The sequence below is a fragment of the Meriones unguiculatus genome, chromosome 2, assembly GCF_030254825.1.
Source record: "Meriones unguiculatus strain TT.TT164.6M chromosome 2, Bangor_MerUng_6.1, whole genome shotgun sequence".
Taxonomy (NCBI): Eukaryota; Metazoa; Chordata; class Mammalia; order Rodentia; family Muridae; genus Meriones; species Meriones unguiculatus.
The window spans coordinates 28,310,781-28,327,848 of record NC_083350.1 but is presented as its reverse complement, the minus strand read 5'-3'; the positions used below and the strand labels follow the sequence as shown (position 1 = coordinate 28,327,848).

Sequence of the window (17,068 nt, the reverse complement as noted above, 5' to 3'; positions counted from 1 at the left end):
ATCCAGAGGCCTGCCTAGAAACAAGTGATGAGAGTCCTAGCCAGCCAATAGGATCATGCAGGCTGCTTCCTACCTGCTTAGGGACCTTCTCCCCTCCCCATCCTGCCTAGGGAGGGCAGCTTCTGAGTGAGTGGGGTATTTCCACATTTGTGGCTTTCACTTCCACATCTGCCATGTGGGCGGAGTGACCTGCTGTGGACGAATCAGATTCCTCCCAGCACCAGCTTCAAGAGCTGATCCCAGGGCTCAAGGGTCCCAGACACAGCAGCAGCAGCAGCAGCAGCAGCAGCAGCAGCAGCAGCAGCAGCAGCAGCAGCAGCAGCAGCAGCAGCACCTGTGAAGAAGACTAGAGCCATGGATGACCAGCGAGACCTTATCTCTAACCACGAGCAGCTGCCCATGCTGGGCCAGCATCCCAGAGCCCCAGAAAGGTATGTGTGAATCCCAGCAGAGAATCTTCAGTTCTGGAGGGCACAGAAGGCAGGCCTGGACAGGCACACTGCGCTGAGTCGCCGGAAGGCTGCTCTGAGGAGCACTGACTTTCTGAGTCATTTTATTTTATTATTATTTTTTTTATTAGACAGGGTTTCCCCACAGAGCCCTGGATTTCTATATAATGAAATTCATTATGTAGACCAGGCTGGCCCTGAATTTACAGAGACCCACCTGCCTCTGCCTCCCACTCTCCCCGAAAAAGTCCGTTTGCTTTCCTAGCCTCACATTTGGAAAAGGTTCCAATGCCAGTGGGGAAACCATTTCTGAGGACAATAGAAGGAACTGGTCAGTTATGGAACAGTCTTCCATAACTGCTAGAAGGCGTGGACGGGCCCACATACCTGAGTCCACATCTGAAACAGGACTAGCCTTTCTGTGTGTGGAGGGAAAGGGGGATGGCTGCCATCTCAGCAGCTGCTCGAGGAGGAGCTCCCGTTACACGTGGAAGGGGATCAGCGCTGCTGTGGGTCAGCCCATCCACGAACCTCTTTGCAGCAAGAGGCTGCCATAGCCGTCCAGAAAGCCCTGTGCTCCTCTCCCAGCCCCCCAAAAGACCTCAGCCTTATGCCTCCCACCCCAAAAAACCCAAACAGGGTCAGAACTCACCTGCCCTTTTGTCCTGCTTTTCCCCCACGCCCACGCTGCCACACCTGATTTGCTGTCTATGGGGAACTAAAAGCAGATGTGACGTCAGATGTTGCCAGGCAGAAAGGGGTTTGAGAGAGGCTCTGGGAGCAAGCACAAGAATTGTGTTCTGGAGAGAAGGTAACCAGATATGGATTATTAGAGCAATGGGAAATTCCAGGGCAACTCTCACTGCCGTAATAGATGACCACAGGGGGGGAAAAGTCTGTGTCCCGTGGCCTAATAGCAAAGGCTATGAGAACAGTTCATCTTTTGTGTACTTCCCACAGATTCTCAGATGCTCCTGACCGTCACTGTAAATAATAGGCCAGCTACAGACCCTATCTTAATTCTTACAGTTACTGTAGATAGAAATTGGATATTTTTATTCTCTCCCCCTGCCCTTGCCTTTTTTTTTTTTTTTTAAGACTGGTCTCCCTATGTAGCCTGGGCTTGAACTCACAGTGTAGACCAGGCCAGCCCTGAACTAACAGATTTCCTTACCTCTGCCTCCTGGATGTTGGGATTAAAGGTGCACGCCACCGTGGTTGGCATTATTACACAAAAGGAATTTGAGCTCATCTTTGTGAGTAACTTCCAGCTTCTCTCAGCTGGTGAGCATGGGACATAGCACTTGAACCAGGGGTAGTCTTAGTTTATTCTTCCATTTGGGTCTTTTAGAGGCCTCACTTCTGGAGAGGGCAGGTGGGAGCCCTCTGAGGTCAGGCCACTCAGTGAGGGCAGTGTTCAGAGAGGGTGCCTCCTCATCAGATCCAGGACTGATTTCACTTGTTCAGCTACTGCTTCTGAAAGCTCTCAGGCCGTTCCCAACAAGGTTTGATTTAGGGCATTTTTTGTGAACACTTCTACCTGGCAACATGTGTGTCATGATTCCTGAGAGTTCTGGTTGGTTTCTAACTTTAGCCAACTACTTTTTTTTTTTTTTTTTTTTTAAGTTCACAAAGGAGGAAGTACAAAGGAGGAAGTAAAACCAAGAGGTGACATGAGTAGCCACTCAATCAGAATCAGGGTCCAACCAATCTAGAGGCATGAGTGTGATTGTGTGTATGACTATAATCCCAGCATTTGGGAGGTAGAGGCAGGAGGATCAGGGGTTTAAGGCCAGCCTCGTCTACAAGAAACCATCTCAAAACCCCCAAAATAATAATAAATGTAATAAAACAGGAAGGAGGGCAGAGGCTGGAGTTACAATCTAGCCTCTAGTGTTGTTATTAATGGTGGCCTCCCTGAGGGCAGCATTATTGATAGAGGTGTGTTAGGTGTGGAGGCCGTGTTTCATCTCTGTTAACAACGTCTCATTCCAAGCTCTTATCCCACTTCACATGCACAAGTGTCAACCATGGTCATGGTCATGGTTGCAGAGTTAGGCAAGCAAAAGAGCCAGATGCCACTTGTGGCTGCCTGCCCCCATCTTCAATACAGCCTGGGTTCTCTGGCCTTCCGAAAGGTTGAAGTTCAGCAAGGGAGGGGTGTGGCTTCCCCAACCTCATGTGGTGAGAGGTAGAGCTGAGTGTGAGGTGGTAGAGGGGTTCAGGGGTCCCACGAGTCACATAGAAGATAATAAAGCAGAAGACCTTGAGTCCAAGCTACATCTGCCTTCAGAAGGCTGAGAAGTTTAACTTATTCCCCATCCTGTCTGCTCTCCCTTCCCCCAACAAAGAGTTTTTCCTTTCTCCTTCCTTGGGCCAGCCCTTGGTTTAGGAAATACAGAGGGTTGGCAAGCACAGAGCCAATGAGAATTAGCCGTGTCTGTGACATCATAAGTTACTTGGCAGACATGTCTTCTGGAGTTTCCTAAATCACCCTTCCTGGTTGTTGGAGAAGGCAAGACGCAAACTCATCGTGAGAATTTCTAATGGAGTCTGTCTTAGTCTGAGTCCTTGTTACTATAATAGAAAACCACAGACTGGGTTATTTATGTAGATTTAAAAAATCCGGAGACTTATTTCCCACAGTTATGGAAGCTGCAAATTCCAAGATCCAGGTGCTGGCATCTGAAGACGAAGTTTCTGTGTTGTAAATACATGGCAGTGGAAAGGCAGGGGACCAACTCCCTCTGCTAAGCTTCTTACAAGGATGCCTGACTCCATTCACAAAAACATTTGAATTCTGTAAAGGGAACAATGTTCAAACAACAGCAGAGCGCCGCTAGTTCTTCCCATCCAAGGGGTGAGTGGGGAACAGACAGGAACTCTCAGGGTCCCGAATTCAGGATCCCTATGTTCCATATTATAACATGTGCATACACTCCACAACATTATTCAAAGCCCCAAACTGTAAGGAGTCACTGAGGTCTGAGGGTCTGGCCACCCAGGAACATGAGAAATTCCTCCAGGCCCAGGCAGCTGTGCTGCTGTTGAATTTCTCTCTTAGAGTGGTCATCACTCTAAGATACTGTGCTTGCTACGTAAGCACGAGGACCCGATTTTAAATCTCCATCACCCATTTGAAAAACAAGCACCTGTGATCCTAGCGTTGGGGAGGCAGGGACAAGAGGACCCCTAGGGTTTGCGGGCGAGACCCTGCCTCAAAAAAAAAAAAAATAAGGTGGATAATAATTGAAGAAAAAAAAAACATCGAAAGTGGACCTCTGGTCTCCACACACGTGTGCACCCATACAGAGAACAAAATTTTAGAATTGCTGGGGTGAGGGTTATTCATGACCTGGGAGACTACTGAAGATCTCTTCAGATTCTAGGGACTCTGGGACAGGGAGACTCTGAAGGGTGGGGTGCCTGGAGATGTTGCTCCCCACTCCACGTGTAAAATGTCTAGGCTCCACTTCTCTTTTTTACGTATGTTCATCGTTATTTCCTTCCCTTTTCTCTTTAAACCTGATGTCACTGCCGGGATCGCAGGTGGCATTGGGGATGAAAGCCCCTGTTCCTCTTACAAAGTAAATTCACCTATCTTTTTCTGCCAACTAAACAAATAAACAAAACCAAATCCATTTTCCCTGAGGGCAGCTCTGCTCCTCAGGTCTCCTGGGCAGAGGGAAGCAGTGGTGAGGGGAGGCCACTCCACTTTACCCTGTCACTGCACAGATGGGACAGCAAAACCCAGAGGAGGCAAGGAATTTGGCTCATTCTTCAGACTGAGCTTGGGCCCCAGGCGGATGTGCTTTCTTCCTGGGAAAGACATTGGTGGTCAGCAGGAGGGAGGGATGGGCATGTTTTCACATGCACCTCTACAGCTAGGGTATTGGGAGGGTTTGAAAGAAGTCTGAGAGGGCATGGTAGAGACATATGTCTGAGAGTGCATAACGGGGGCATGCATTGCCACCCCCAGCCAGCCTCCGATTCCAGATGATGCTCACACTCCGATCCCCACAACAGGTGCAGCCGCGGAGCCCTGTACACGGGCCTTTCTGTCCTGGTGGCTCTGCTCTTGGCTGGGCAGGCCACCACAGCTTACTTCCTGTACCAGCAGCAGGGCCGGCTGGACAAACTGACTGTCACCTCCCAGAATCTGCAGCTGGAGAGCCTTCGCATGAAGCTTCCTAAATGTGCGTGTTCTATCTGTCCCGTTCAATCTCTCTAGCCCTCACCTCACAGAACCCATTTCTCCATCTAGCCCTTCCCTCCCCGCCCCCATCCCAGGGCCTCGGATTTTACCCCTGGGTGCCCTACTCCCTCCGACCTGGACTTATGCTATCCTCCCTGCCCCACAGCTGCCAAACCTGTGAGCCAGATGAAGATGGCTACTCCCATGCTGATGCGGCCACTGCCCATGGAAGACATGCTTCACGGGGTAAGGAAGGTGGCAGGAAGGGAACGCCACCTGGCGCAGGCAGAGGGCAGGTGGCAAAGGGTAACAGCTGACAAGGAAGCGAGAGCCTGACTGCTGGGGAGAAGGGCCCAGCTCAGACAGGCTCGCCAGGGTGATGGAGACCAGAACTCCTGGGGCTGCTGTGATGGGGAGAGGGCAAATTCCATGGCTTGCAAAGTGCCTCCTAATCTTCCACAGCATCCTACAGTCCTTCACCTCCTCCAAGCCTCTGATAACAATAATGCTGTTACTCATAAAACTGCTATTGGTACTTTATCCAGGGAAGCACACACCAACTGGATAGTGCCAAATGGTCAGTCAGCCCTGACAGGTAGCATTATATGGACTGAATGTAAATGCATATCAATAAACATATGTAAGCAAAACCATTGAACGAAAAACGAGGACATGAATTTGAAGGACAGCAGGAAGGCACATATGAGAGGGTTTGGGAAAAAAAAAACAAGAGGCAGAATCTGCCATTGGAAAGGCTCTATGCTAGTCTGACCAGTGAGGACTCGGAGGCAGACAGGGAGTGAGTGGCTGGTGCTCCCATGTCAGGAGGTGGCAGATCTGAGCTGCTGACTGCATGATCCTGACTCTAGTTTACTAGACTCCAGCTGCTGGCCCGTGTTGGTAGCCCTGTTCCTTTTCCCACAGCCCGTGAAGAATGTTACCAAGTATGGCAACATGACCCACGACCATGTGATGCACCTGCTCATGGTGAGTGTCAGAGCCAGTGGCAGTCCCCTGGTCCACGGGGGACTCTGCCCCTCACTCACATGCCAGGCTCACTATAAACTCAATACATGCTCACCCCAAGGAATACAAGGTGCCCCTTAAATGCTGCATATACTCCAGCCCCCTACCCTTCTTGAGATAAGTTTCTATGTGGTCCTGGAACTGGTTATGTAGACCAGGTTGGGCCTCAACTTGGAATTTGCTTTCCTATGCCTTTTGAGTGTTGGGATTAAATGTGTGCATCACAAGGCTAGACCCCGGCCTCCTCATTTTTGAGGTGGAAAAATGGAGGTCCAAGTCTTGGATGTGAATTGGCCCTGATACCCCGATTTCCTTCCTACATTAATATTGTGCATGCCTGCTCTGTGCTAGGCACTATGCCTGGTGCTTGGCCTACAGCAGGGAACAACCTCTACAGACCAGTGAGCAGGTTTTCGGTAAGTGCAGCTGGCTGTGTGAGGACAGGCAGAGGACCTAGTCAAAGATGAGACCTTCAAAACAGGCAGGTGTCTGCGAAGAGAAAACTGGAGGTGCTGGGAAAGCTGGCCTGGACCCTGACAAGAGCTACATAGCTGGGTGGCCCTCACCCTGTTCTCCATCACTGAGGCCAGGGTCCAGACCTAGTATGGCCAACATCCATTCTTCAGAATGAAGACCTGGGGACAAGGGTGCGCAATGTCCCCTTGCCTATCATGACCTGCATTAAAAACTTCCCCTTGCCCTGCTCCCCCATTCTGCAGAGATCTGGACCCCTGACTTACCCACAGCTGAAGGGGAGCTTCCCAGAGAATCTGAAGCAACTTAGGAACTCTATGGATGGTCTGAACTGGAAGGTAAGAGCTTCTGTTGGAATTTCCTCTTTCCACAGTAGCCCCAGGACTAGAGAGAGGTGAAGGGTGGACTAGGGCAGCTGTTCCCTGGAATCTAGAGGGCCTTCTAACATCCACAAAGTCCCTGTGTCTCCTTTAAGAGGCAGCCGGGCTGCAGCTGGACTCCTGCGGCTGAGCCTGTCTGATCCTCACAGGGTGAAGTCTGGTAGGGTAGGGTGTTGACTCCTGACCATGACCACCTGCCTCTGTTCTTGTTAGGTCTTCGAGAGCTGGATGAAACAGTGGCTCTTGTTTGAACTGAGCAAGAACTCTCTGGAGGAGAAGCCCACTGAGACTCTGCCCAAAGGTACCAGGATAGGAGTGCCGGTGTGCTTGATTCAGGATCCCATTCTCTCAGTTCACTGCCTCTTCTGGCCTGTTGCTTCAGGGTTTGGCAACCCTTACATCCTGTCTGTGGGTCTGTTCTTTCACACACATGTCCACAGAGCACCCTTGTCTCTCTGTCTTGGAGCAAAAGTAACTCAAAACATACTAGGCAGGAGTCCTTGGAAGGACACCACCCCAGCACTACATCAACACGAGGAGGCAGAGGGCCACAGGATCAGCAAATGCCCACACAGCCCTGGGTACTCCTCACCTCGCCAGCAAGGCCAGCACAGAGGAGGCTCGAGACCTATGGCATTGGGGGGAATACCCTGTTTTTACCTTGGTGCTGTCCCTAATCTGCTGTGCAGTGCTGGACAAGCCTGCCCCACTGGGCTTCTGTGTCCTACAAGTGGAAGGCTAGTGGCCCATTCTGCCCTGGACCTGTTTCTCCGATATATACAAGAGACCTTACATGCTATCTCAACTTCTAGCTAATATTTGAATCCCCTCTCCAGAATCTCCATTTCTACTTGGGTTACCCCAGTAACAGGAATATCAGATTTCCAGGGGTGTCCCCATTAATCTTCTCCAGAAAGCAGAATAATAGGAGCAATTACAAACTGAAACAAAATCTGAGTGCTTAGAATAATTATATTCTGGGGCAAATGACTCCTGAAGCCATATTTTTCCTCTTTTTGGACCTTACTGATTTTAGGACCTTGGGCCTCAGTTTTCCCATCTATGCTATGGGTAGAATAAGGAAAGCAACTTGGATAGGCATTAAGCCCATGGCAGTGATGTGTGGGTCTCTGCTCTGCTGAGCTCCTGGCCCAGAGCCCACTCACTCACTGTCTTCATCATGCCTGTAGCTTCAGTACTGACCAGGTGCCAGGAAGAAGTCAGCCACGTCCCCGATGTCCACCCGGGTGCGTTCCGTCCCAAGTGCGACGAGAACGGTAACTATTTGCCACTCCAGTGCCACGGGAGCACTGGCTACTGCTGGTGTGTGTTCCCCAACGGCACTGAGGTCCCTCACACCAAGAGCCGCGGGCGTCAAAACTGCAGTGGTAAGCAGGGGCCACTATGTCAGTAATCTAGAAGACTAGGAAGTGCTAGGAAAGGCTGAGGGTCAGGGCATGGGTTGGTTAGGCCCTGGGAACAGCCACTGTCACTCATGCACCTGTCCCTTCATCCAACATGCACTCCTGTGTGTCCTACCCTTTGTCTCCTCTCACGTTCTCCACACGCTGTCCTACACCGGAGTCCCACAACCCCATCCCCCACCTCACTGTACCCCTTAACCACACTGTACACTGCGATGCTTCCTTTGCCAAGCTCAAGGCCATACCTGATTGGGAAGGATGCCTTTAAGGCACATTGTGTGTGATGGGCTAAGAGTAACAGCTGAGCCTGATGCTTCCTTTGCAGAGCCCCTGGACATGGAGGATCTGACTTCTGGCCTGGGTGTGACCAAGCAGGATCTGGGCCAAAGTAAGGGGGCCAATGCAGGGGCTCATTCCCTCCCTCTCCCCCAGTAGTGCATGGTGACCCAGGGCCATTCTTCACCATCACTGGGATGGCTTTTACAGAACGGGTTGGTGGCTGGAAGCAGAGCACATGAGCCCAGCAGGGGGACGATGGAGGGCCCTTGACTGCTTTGCAGTTCTAAGATACTGGAAGGAGGCAGGGACCACAAACTGGTGACTCAACCCTATCACCTTGTGCTTCCTTTCCCAGTTATGCTGTGAAGACATGGGGGACAGCTCTGCACAGCGGCAGCTCCCCTGCTCTCCTGTGCCCCGGGCTTCTTGCATTCCCTGACATCACATCCCACTTCCCATCTCCCTGAACCTTGGGGCTTGAGACTGATGCCTGCTTCATCATCCCTGGACACAAGAAATAAAACCAGAACAGAATGAGGATGCTGGAAGGCCCTGCTGCCTACCCCTAAAGGGACACAGAGCTCAGAGTGGCAATTCTAGGTGGGCCACCATATCTGCCCTATTAGCAGTCTCCAATGTGGGGCTCAGATGTAGGCCTACAGACAGACATAAGGAATACCTTTCCCTTAACCCAGGCTGGACACATTAGCTGTCTTCACCTCAAGGAAGAACCCAGGCCCTCCTCCCAGCTCCCTTCCTCACTTCTTGCCAAACCCCCAGGGGCTCCTTGCTCAGCCAAGCTTGTCAGCAACCTGTAGGATCATGGTTCACGTGACAATAAAAGGTAGAAAGTAGAACATTCTCGCGCCTGGCTCTTAAGTTGGGATTCAACGAAAACCTTAAACCTAGCCATCTGGGTGCACAGGCCCGTGGAGCCTGGGGTGATGGGCTGCAGACACACTTAGTGCCTGTTTAACATTCAGAAAGAGACTCTTGCTCAGATTTAGAAGCAGAGCTCATGTGTCCCAGCTTCCATTCCCCATGTCCCCAATTCCATTTCTGTACTCAGAATAGTGTAAGTGTGATGACAGATGACAGTGGACACAGGGGCCTAGTGTCAGGAATGGACACAAGTGGGGGCTGCCACCAGCTGGGTGTCTGTGCAGGACCAATGGCTACTCAGTCCCAGCCCGCTGACACTGGAAAAGGGAGTCCGAAATGAACATTAGTGACACGGTTCCCTTTTTAAAATATTTGTGTGAACTGGCAGAGCCAATGAGATACTTTTTTGGACCAACACACTTGGAATGAAAGGAATGGCTCTCTGTCGGTTGGTGTGTCCCAAGGCTCTAAGTACAGGGTCTCTAGGACCTCCAGCCCATTCTTTTTCTGCACTGTTTCTGCTGAGGTTAATGTTAGAAATTATCCCAACACACACTTCAGCTTGGTTCACTTCACCAACACAGAACTATTCCCTGTAGAGGGCGACTCACGGCCTAGCTCACTGGCTCCTCCACCCTTCCCACGCCAGCCACCGATGCTTTCCACCACCTCCCTCCACATCATAACTCCAAAGTTTCCAAAGGCCCCTGGGTCGCCTGTGCCCTCCACTCTAGCATCTGAACCATCTTCAGCTCCTCTCAAGCCATCTCCTTCAGCAGCCCTCCCTACATCACCCCTAGGCAACTTCGTTGACCCTCTTTCCTAAGTAGGAACAGTACCGGAGTCCCAGACGCATGGGGAAACTCAAACCTTCACATTGAAAGTGTTTTATTTTGAGTTCTTAAAAAAACCAAACCCAAAAACAGCTGGAAAACTGATAGGGCCTCTGGATAAGGGTATGGGATGAACCACAAGCAGGACGTTGCTGGGTCTGCAGGGGATTGCGGAGAGGTCCCGCGGCCTCTGGGCATGTAGGATTTGAAGGGGGAGAGGCAGGTCACTTAAAAAAATATATATACTGTACACATCTCATGAAGCACTGGGAGGGGGGTGTTTCATTCCGCCTCCTCCTGGGACTGCCACCTCCCTGCAGGGTCACTGGCTTAGCCAGCAGCACACGCTGGAGCTGGCCATTATCTTCTGTTGAGGGAGGACAAGTTAAAAGGTCCAGTCTCAACCCACGCTGGCCAGAGGCCAGGGGCCTGGAGGTGGTCACACTCTGCCAAGACTCTGGAAGAGAACAAAGCATGCTTCGGTGAGCTTTCCTGAAATTTATCTCCACCAAGGCAAAGAAAAGCAAGGGAGGAGCACCAGCTGGTTTAGCCACCAGACTTGCTCAGGCTGGATCCTTGGCAAGTTGCTGTTGTGACTGCAGTCCCATTGACCCGGAGGAAAGGAATCTCTTTCTCTTAGCTCCCTCTCTTTGGGTCTACCCAGGTGCCCAGGAAGGATGGAAACAGTCAGGTACCTTTTCAATGTTCAGGCTCTCACACAGCAGGCTCAGCTGTCTTCTGTGAGGAGAGAAGGACAATAAGCTATCAGTCCTGTGGGTTTTCCTCGCCACTGCTGTCGCACTTGCCAAGTGCAGGACTCCCTAGTGCAAGGCGGCACCTCATGGGCCCTCTAAGGATCCACAGCCCTGTAGCACCCACTGCTAGGCTTTCCTGTGTCAGCAGCCCTGGGCCAAGCAGCCTCTGAGCTCACGCAGCGAATGTTGTTTCTTCAGTGGGCATCCCCACTGGCCAGGACACACAGGTCGCACACTCCCTCATACCCATTTCTTCCCACCTGAAAGGTGACCATAGCCTAACTGGTGTCCCACCTATGGAGGTGTCTCCTATCACCCCTCCCCAGCTCTTCCATACAAGGTTCGTTAGAACTTGAGATGGGCATCGACCCGGTAAAGGTGTTGGAAGGGGAAGGGCTTGAATTCCTGGCCCGAGACCCCTCAGAACTCAATCTACCTTCTTCTTCTTCTTCTTCTTCTGGTCTAGTAAGTCAGAGTCTTTGCCTGAGGTCTTCTTTCCTTTTTTCTTTTCCTTTTTTTCCTTGTCTTTTTTTTCTGAGGGAAGAGAGTGAGCTCCTTGAGCAACAGACATTGACACTGAGTAGGTCAGCATCAGGAGGCCCCCCCTACACCACAGGGAAGCTGGTGCGGACGGGTCCAGGACACCCTTCAGGTGCCAGGCTCCATTCTTCCCGTCTGTAGACCGCACAGCTTAGGGCCTCAATACCAGCACTGAAAGTTCTCTACCACTGAGCCACATATCCGGTCTTGAATTGACTCCCTTTAAGAACCCCTCCCTGCCACATTTATTTTAAAAAAGAAGACAGGAGCTCCATAGAGTTATGGGCATCAAGGGGCATGAGGCCCTTACACAGAAGAGATCAGGTGACCAGAGAGATGCCTCTTCTCTTCCACTCCTGCCACAGAAGGGCAGTGCTCAGGACTTCCATGCTGGGCGTGGTGGTTCACCCCTTTAATCTCAGCACCCAAGAGGAAGAGGCAGGTGGATTTCTCCAAGTTTGAGAACAGCCTAGCCTATACAGTAGGTTCCAGGCTGGCCAGGGCTAGATAGCAAGGCCCTGTCTCAAAACAAAAGAGGGAACTTCCCAGCACAAGTGGCTTTTCCAGCTCAGAGCCTATTTAGAAAATGAAAACACCCCCCACCCCCCAGCCAAGCTGGCAGGTGACTCAGGAGTCCCACTAGGTGCAGGTTCCAGCATGGAGGGCGACAAGCTGAATTCTAGAGGAAGATGGGCTCTGAGTGAACATGCAACTACATGCTATCCCTCAGGAACTGGCAGCTGGACCTCTGCTGTTGACTTAGGCTGGAGTGGAGAGCTCCCTGTGCCCATCTTGTGAAGCTGGGGTTGAACCTATGCTTTCTAAAAGCCCGAGGCTAATGTGGGTGTATATGCTGGGCACTGGGATCAGGGGACGCAGCACTGGCCTGCACGTTCTGCAATCTACTTTTGCCTTAGCCACCCGACGCCTGTCACTCTGGGCAAACCACTTTCCAGCCTCTTGTTTTTTGTGGAAAGAATGAGATAACGAGCTGGAACAGGACCCTGCCACCCAGCCCTGCCACCACAGCGCATGCCTGGGAAAGCAGTCACTTACTCTTACTGGACTTCTTTTCCTTCTTGCTCTTTGAGTTGCTCTGCTCCCCACTCTCAACCTTTATCCTCAGCTCGCTTTCGGGCTTCTCCTCTTTGCCCTTGCCACCAGTACTTGCTTTGTCTACCTTTGATTTTGCCTTGGAAGTCCTGGAGGTATTTTCTAGGGAAATGGCACTTGCTCCAGCATCTAGCTTCTTCTTCTTTTTCTTCGAGCCCTTTGGGAGACCAGCTGCTAGCTGGTCCCCCGACAGCTTCCTTTTCTTGCCTTTTTTCCCGCTCTCCTTGATGGCTTCGGAGGCCTTCTGCCTTTCCTGCTCCAGTAGTTCTGTCAGGACCTTCACCACAGAGGCCTGCACCTGCGCCTCACTCAGGGGCCACGACTGCTCCAGGAGGCGCTGGGTAATGCTGTTTTGTGGCGTCTGTGTGGGAGCTATCAAGCTTAAGGTGCTTTTCTTAGGTTTCTTGGGCTTCTGAGGCGTGGGGTGCGAGGACTCTTCTTTTCTACCTGTGGATCACAGGTCTCGGAGGTCACAGGTCTGGAAAGCTGAGGGATAGATCTTGCACAATATATAAGAACTGAAGGGGTATACCTTACAACTGTACAAAAGGGAAACTGAGGCCCAGGTATCACTCTGCCCCTGTCTATCCCCTATGTTCAAGCCTTACACGGAAATCTCAACTCCAACTTCCAGATCTGCTTTATGTCCTCACACCAAAAACTCTACCCAAGCTATGGTTGAGGATAAACAGTGATCTCAGAATGCAATTGAGTAGACCTGAAGTCTGCCAGTGAGATAGGGCACAACAGGTGGGACACGAGGGACACAGGTTCTACGTCTGCCTTTATCAATTTAGTACAGGGCTTGGCTTTGGCCAAGGCCTGTTTTCTGTAAAACAAGAAGCTAGACAAGTAGTTGTGTCTTCTGCCACAAACTGTAGATCTCTAACACACACGAAGGGTCCTGCAGACCAAAGCTCAGCTCCTGTCTGAAGACAAACAATGGGTCCTTGGCCCATCAAGGCTGGGGCAAGGGACAGACTGGGGGACTCTGGGTACGCTGTGTATGCAAGCGGTGGCTGACTAAGCAGGTTTATTGCCTGCCAGAGTGACTTCTGGTGCAGCCTTTGTTTAGAATTTTCCACGCCTCTGCTTGCCTTTGATAATTGTGTGCTGACTACATGTGTAAAAAAAAACCTTCCACAGCCCCCTCGAAAATGTCTCCTTGTCGCTCGCACCCGCCTCTCACATAGACAAGAACACTGGGGAAGAAAGTGAGCAACAACTCCGCCTCTGACCCAGTGCAGGGAAGCTGAAGTTACAAGCCCAGAGCTTCGGCCCCATCAGCACTTCCAGCCTCCCAGGCCACCTGTGCAGCACATAATTCTTAAACGCTGGGTTCTGGGGCTGAACCCTAGCAGTCACATGCTGACTGGAGTGGGGTGGGTGATATGGGATGTTTCATGTTATATAAGGCAGGGGTGTGGGCACTCCTGACAGTGCCCTGCCCTGGGTCCCTCCAAATATCATGTGACAATTTTCTGCATACTACACATTTCTGACAGTGCATGGTGGCACTATGCTTGCCTTGCATAGTGAAGACACAGGGGTCCAGGTGGCCAGAAGCTTGTCAAGGCTGCAGAGTGAGTCAGAGCAGCCCCTGGAGGCCAGTCCATCACCTAGGTCTTCTCTATGTATTGAATCCTCTACACAGGGCTGCTGGCATAGTCTGAGTCATTCTGAGTCCCTATACCCAATACCCTGGCTCACTGACTGAGAAGGAAAGTCAGTAGAGACAGGTGGTAGCCGAGGCCTCCTCCACAAGCCCAAAGAAGTTGCTGGAGCTTCATTACCTCCAAAGGGCCGGACATACCTGCTCCCAGACTTCCCAGAGCTGGAAACCTGGGCCTGGGCCCTAGCTGTATTTGAAGGTCCCTCCAGTTCCCCCAGAGGACCATCGAGGCTCACATGCGAGAGACTTTGATGGAACACAGATAACCACTGGTGGCACAGCTGCTGCCCATGCTGTGCAGGGACCAGCAGCCTTGCCTTTCCACGTCCTGCTGCCCCCCTACTCACCGGTTTTAGGAAGTGTGGTGTCTGCCAAGTGTTGGGATTTTGCTTTCTGCTTGCCATCTGGGTTATCTTTGGTGGCTGGAGCAGAGGAAACTAAGGGTTTGGAGTCTGGCTTAGAAGTGGCTTTTGAGGGCTGGGAATTAGTCACAGGCAACCTGGAGGTCACATAACCTGAGAGGAGAGACTGAAGAAGTCCAGTGTGAAAGACGCAGTGAGTCCCTACCCTTATCCCCAGAGGCAAGGCCTGCTCCAAGGAAATCAGTGCAGTGACCCAAGATCAAGCTCATCCAGTCAAACAGATGACTGGCACCGAGTCCACAGGGAACACAGGCCCTTGGTGTGTGCCGCCTAAACTATGTGAATGAATGCATACTTAAGGCACATTAAAATGGGGAGTTTCTAGCCTGGTCTACAAAGCGAGTCTGGGACAGGCAAGGCTACACAGAGAAACCCTGTCTTGGAAAACAAACAAAAAACAAAACAGAAAAAAACAACAACAAAAACAAAAGGGGAGTTCCTTATTGCCAATGGACTATTCCCATCACAGAATATCATTAGCATTTTGAGCTAGTAAGGTGGATCAGAGGGTAAAGGCACTTGTCACAGGAGCCTGACAGCCCGAGTTCAATCCAGTAGACCACATGGAGGCGGAAGGAGACACTGACTCTGACCTCCATACATACCTATTCCCCACAAATGAAAAAAATCACCAGCAGAGGAGAGCCTTAAGAGAGATCTAAGGAGTGGGTTTATCTGGGTATGTCTTAGAACTCATCTGAATCCCTTCCCTAGGCCCCATGGCAGGAGGTGAGGCTCTATTCTGTTGATAAAGAGCACCCCACATGTAGGACCGTATCCAGGTCCCTGGGAACAGGAACCTAGACACTTGATCCAAGGGGTAGCTGAGGTATAAAGCTGCAGCTCCAAGCTCCAGCCTTTACCCTGGCAGTTACCTGTGAGGGAGCCACCAACTCATCTTCGCTGGATTCAGCAGGTGTCTCCTCCACCACAGTTTCCTTCTGGGAAGGGTCTGGGTCTATCGTAGAAGCAGAGGTTTCCTGTTGAGTGTGGGCCCCTGGTGGCCCTGTTAATCAGGCTAGGCAGAGCCCCTCAGGACACGTGGGAGGCCTGGCTCACTCTACCTTCTTCACCCTCCTGCACAAGGCCTCCCATTGTTCACCTATGCTATTCAAAGCACCCGGCCCCACACATCTGAAAGCTATCATTTTCCTTTCCAGTTCCTGAGGCTCCCACTTTCCTGCTTTCCCCTGTAAGGAAAGCAGAGTCCTGGGACTTGGGGATTTTACTAAAGGGAACCTGATACCAAGCCACTGCCAGCTTCGAAGAGCAGCCAGGCCTTGAAGTTGTGGGGGTATATCCATGGGTAAATAGGCCCAGGAAGGGGTAAGAAGGCCAGAGCCTACAGCGGCACCAGGCTGTGTCTCATTTCCTGCCCTCCCTCCTGGAATCCTCACCCAGTCTGGGGGCTGACTTGGCCATCTTGGGTCTCTTGGCATCCTCCTCACTCTCTGAAGAGGTGTCACTGCTGTCATCTGAGCTCCTGGGGGCTTTGGAGCAGCCTGGAGTAAGCTGCTGCTTCTCAGGAAGTTTGGGTTTTCTGAGCTTGTTGGTTGCTTTGGACTGGGCAGTTGTGCTCTGGGGAGGTGACACAGGGAGTGCTTCCACAGCACTACTGATCTGGTTTGGTAAAGAAAAGGTACAAGGGAAGTTACTGTGAGAGGGACATGATAGGGCCAGGCCCTATGTGGGAAGCACCACAGCTCCTTGTTACGCACCAGGACATCGAGGCCCAGGGAGGTAAAGTAAGGGCTGGTAGGAGGACAACCAACCATGCCGTGTTCTCACTGGAGTGGCAGAGAACCCAGCCACACATGTGGGACACACACACACTCAATGTTGAAGCTATAATACCCAGAAGTTGTTCTTAGGAAGCCATCTGCCTTCTTTGTGTGTGTCTCTCTCTTTTCTAAGATTTACTTGTTTATTTCACATATAATAGGCCACTGACCGCCATGCAACCTAATGGCACACACACATCAGGCAGCAGTGACCCCACCACAGCCCTCTCTTACCCGACAGTACCTGAGTGGATGCTGCCTTTGGTTTCTTGCCTTTTGGCATCCGACTAGACTGCTCACTCTTGTTGGGTTGGGGGGCTGTCTGAGGGAGGGCTGTGGGCACAGTCACAATGGTCCTGATGGCTGAAATGGAGGAGAGGGGAAACCTCAGGATACAGAAGCCCCACGACTCCCCAGCCAGGCATTACTAGATTACTAGCCTTTCCCATGGATCTGTGCTGGACTTAGGGGTCATAAGGAGGATGCTGGACTCCTCAAGCCTTCGGGCAGCAGCTGTCATTATGTCATTTTTTAAGGCTCACGGCCTTCAAATGGCTGCTGAGGCAGTGACTCTAAGACCTATCCTCGTCTTTTTCCTCTTGAGTGGGTGGCTACTCCTAAGCAACACGCTGGACCGTGGTGAGTGACAGCTCAGTTAGGAATCAGTGGGAGAGCTGCTGGATGCTGAGGAAGACAGGCTTATAACAACCCAACATGATCTGGGTCCCAGTTACGCACTGGCCAAACAAACAGCACTGTTTTGCTGCCAGCAGGAATCTTGCTGTCCGTATCTAATGACAGAAATGTCACAGTGTCTTAATAAATAACCGAAGATGTCTGAGC

The 17,068-nt window shown here is 51.4% G+C and overlaps 2 protein-coding genes across 5 annotated transcripts in view; one reads left to right on the top strand and one right to left on the bottom strand.

Moving 5' to 3' along the window:
* The first annotated feature begins 246 nt into the window (after positions 1 to 246).
* Cd74 (CD74 molecule) lies at positions 247 to 9,084 on the top strand. 2 transcript variants are annotated; one of them, XM_021633714.2, is made up of 9 exons: positions 247 to 431; positions 4,476 to 4,645; positions 4,811 to 4,890; positions 5,569 to 5,631; positions 6,390 to 6,482; positions 6,738 to 6,825; positions 7,715 to 7,912; positions 8,274 to 8,336; positions 8,583 to 9,084. In XM_021633714.2, exons 1-9 carry the CDS (start codon positions 355 to 357, stop codon positions 8,591 to 8,593), a joined length of 843 nt encoding a protein of 280 aa, XP_021489389.1. In that variant the 5' UTR covers positions 247 to 354; the 3' UTR covers positions 8,594 to 9,084. The 2 variants fall into 2 exon arrangements, with proteins under 2 accessions (XP_021489389.1, XP_021489390.1); XM_021633715.2 differs by lacking the exon at positions 7,715 to 7,912 and having other exon boundaries at positions 248 to 431.
* An 896-nt stretch (positions 9,085 to 9,980) lies between these two features.
* The window catches only part of Tcof1 (treacle ribosome biogenesis factor 1), a 32,840-nt gene continuing 25,752 nt past the window's right edge, over positions 9,981 to 17,068 (bottom strand). Inside the window, exons 19-26 of one of the 3 annotated variants that reach the window (XM_060377215.1) lie at positions 16,470 to 16,588; positions 15,842 to 16,064; positions 15,320 to 15,402; positions 14,370 to 14,550; positions 12,294 to 12,797; positions 11,134 to 11,231; positions 10,638 to 10,677; positions 9,981 to 10,399 (exon numbers count right to left, since the gene is read on the bottom strand). In XM_060377215.1, coding sequence (XP_060233198.1) covers positions 10,657 to 10,677; positions 11,134 to 11,231; positions 12,294 to 12,797; positions 14,370 to 14,550; positions 15,320 to 15,402; positions 15,842 to 16,064; positions 16,470 to 16,588 — 1,229 coding nt within the window. In that variant the 3' untranslated portion in view covers positions 9,981 to 10,399; positions 10,638 to 10,656. Of the gene's footprint in view, positions 10,400 to 10,637; positions 10,681 to 11,133; positions 11,232 to 12,293; positions 12,837 to 14,369; positions 14,551 to 15,319; positions 15,403 to 15,841; positions 16,065 to 16,469; positions 16,589 to 17,068 lie in introns of those variants that run through there. The other 2 variants (XM_021633703.2, XM_060377216.1) reach the window with 2 other exon arrangements.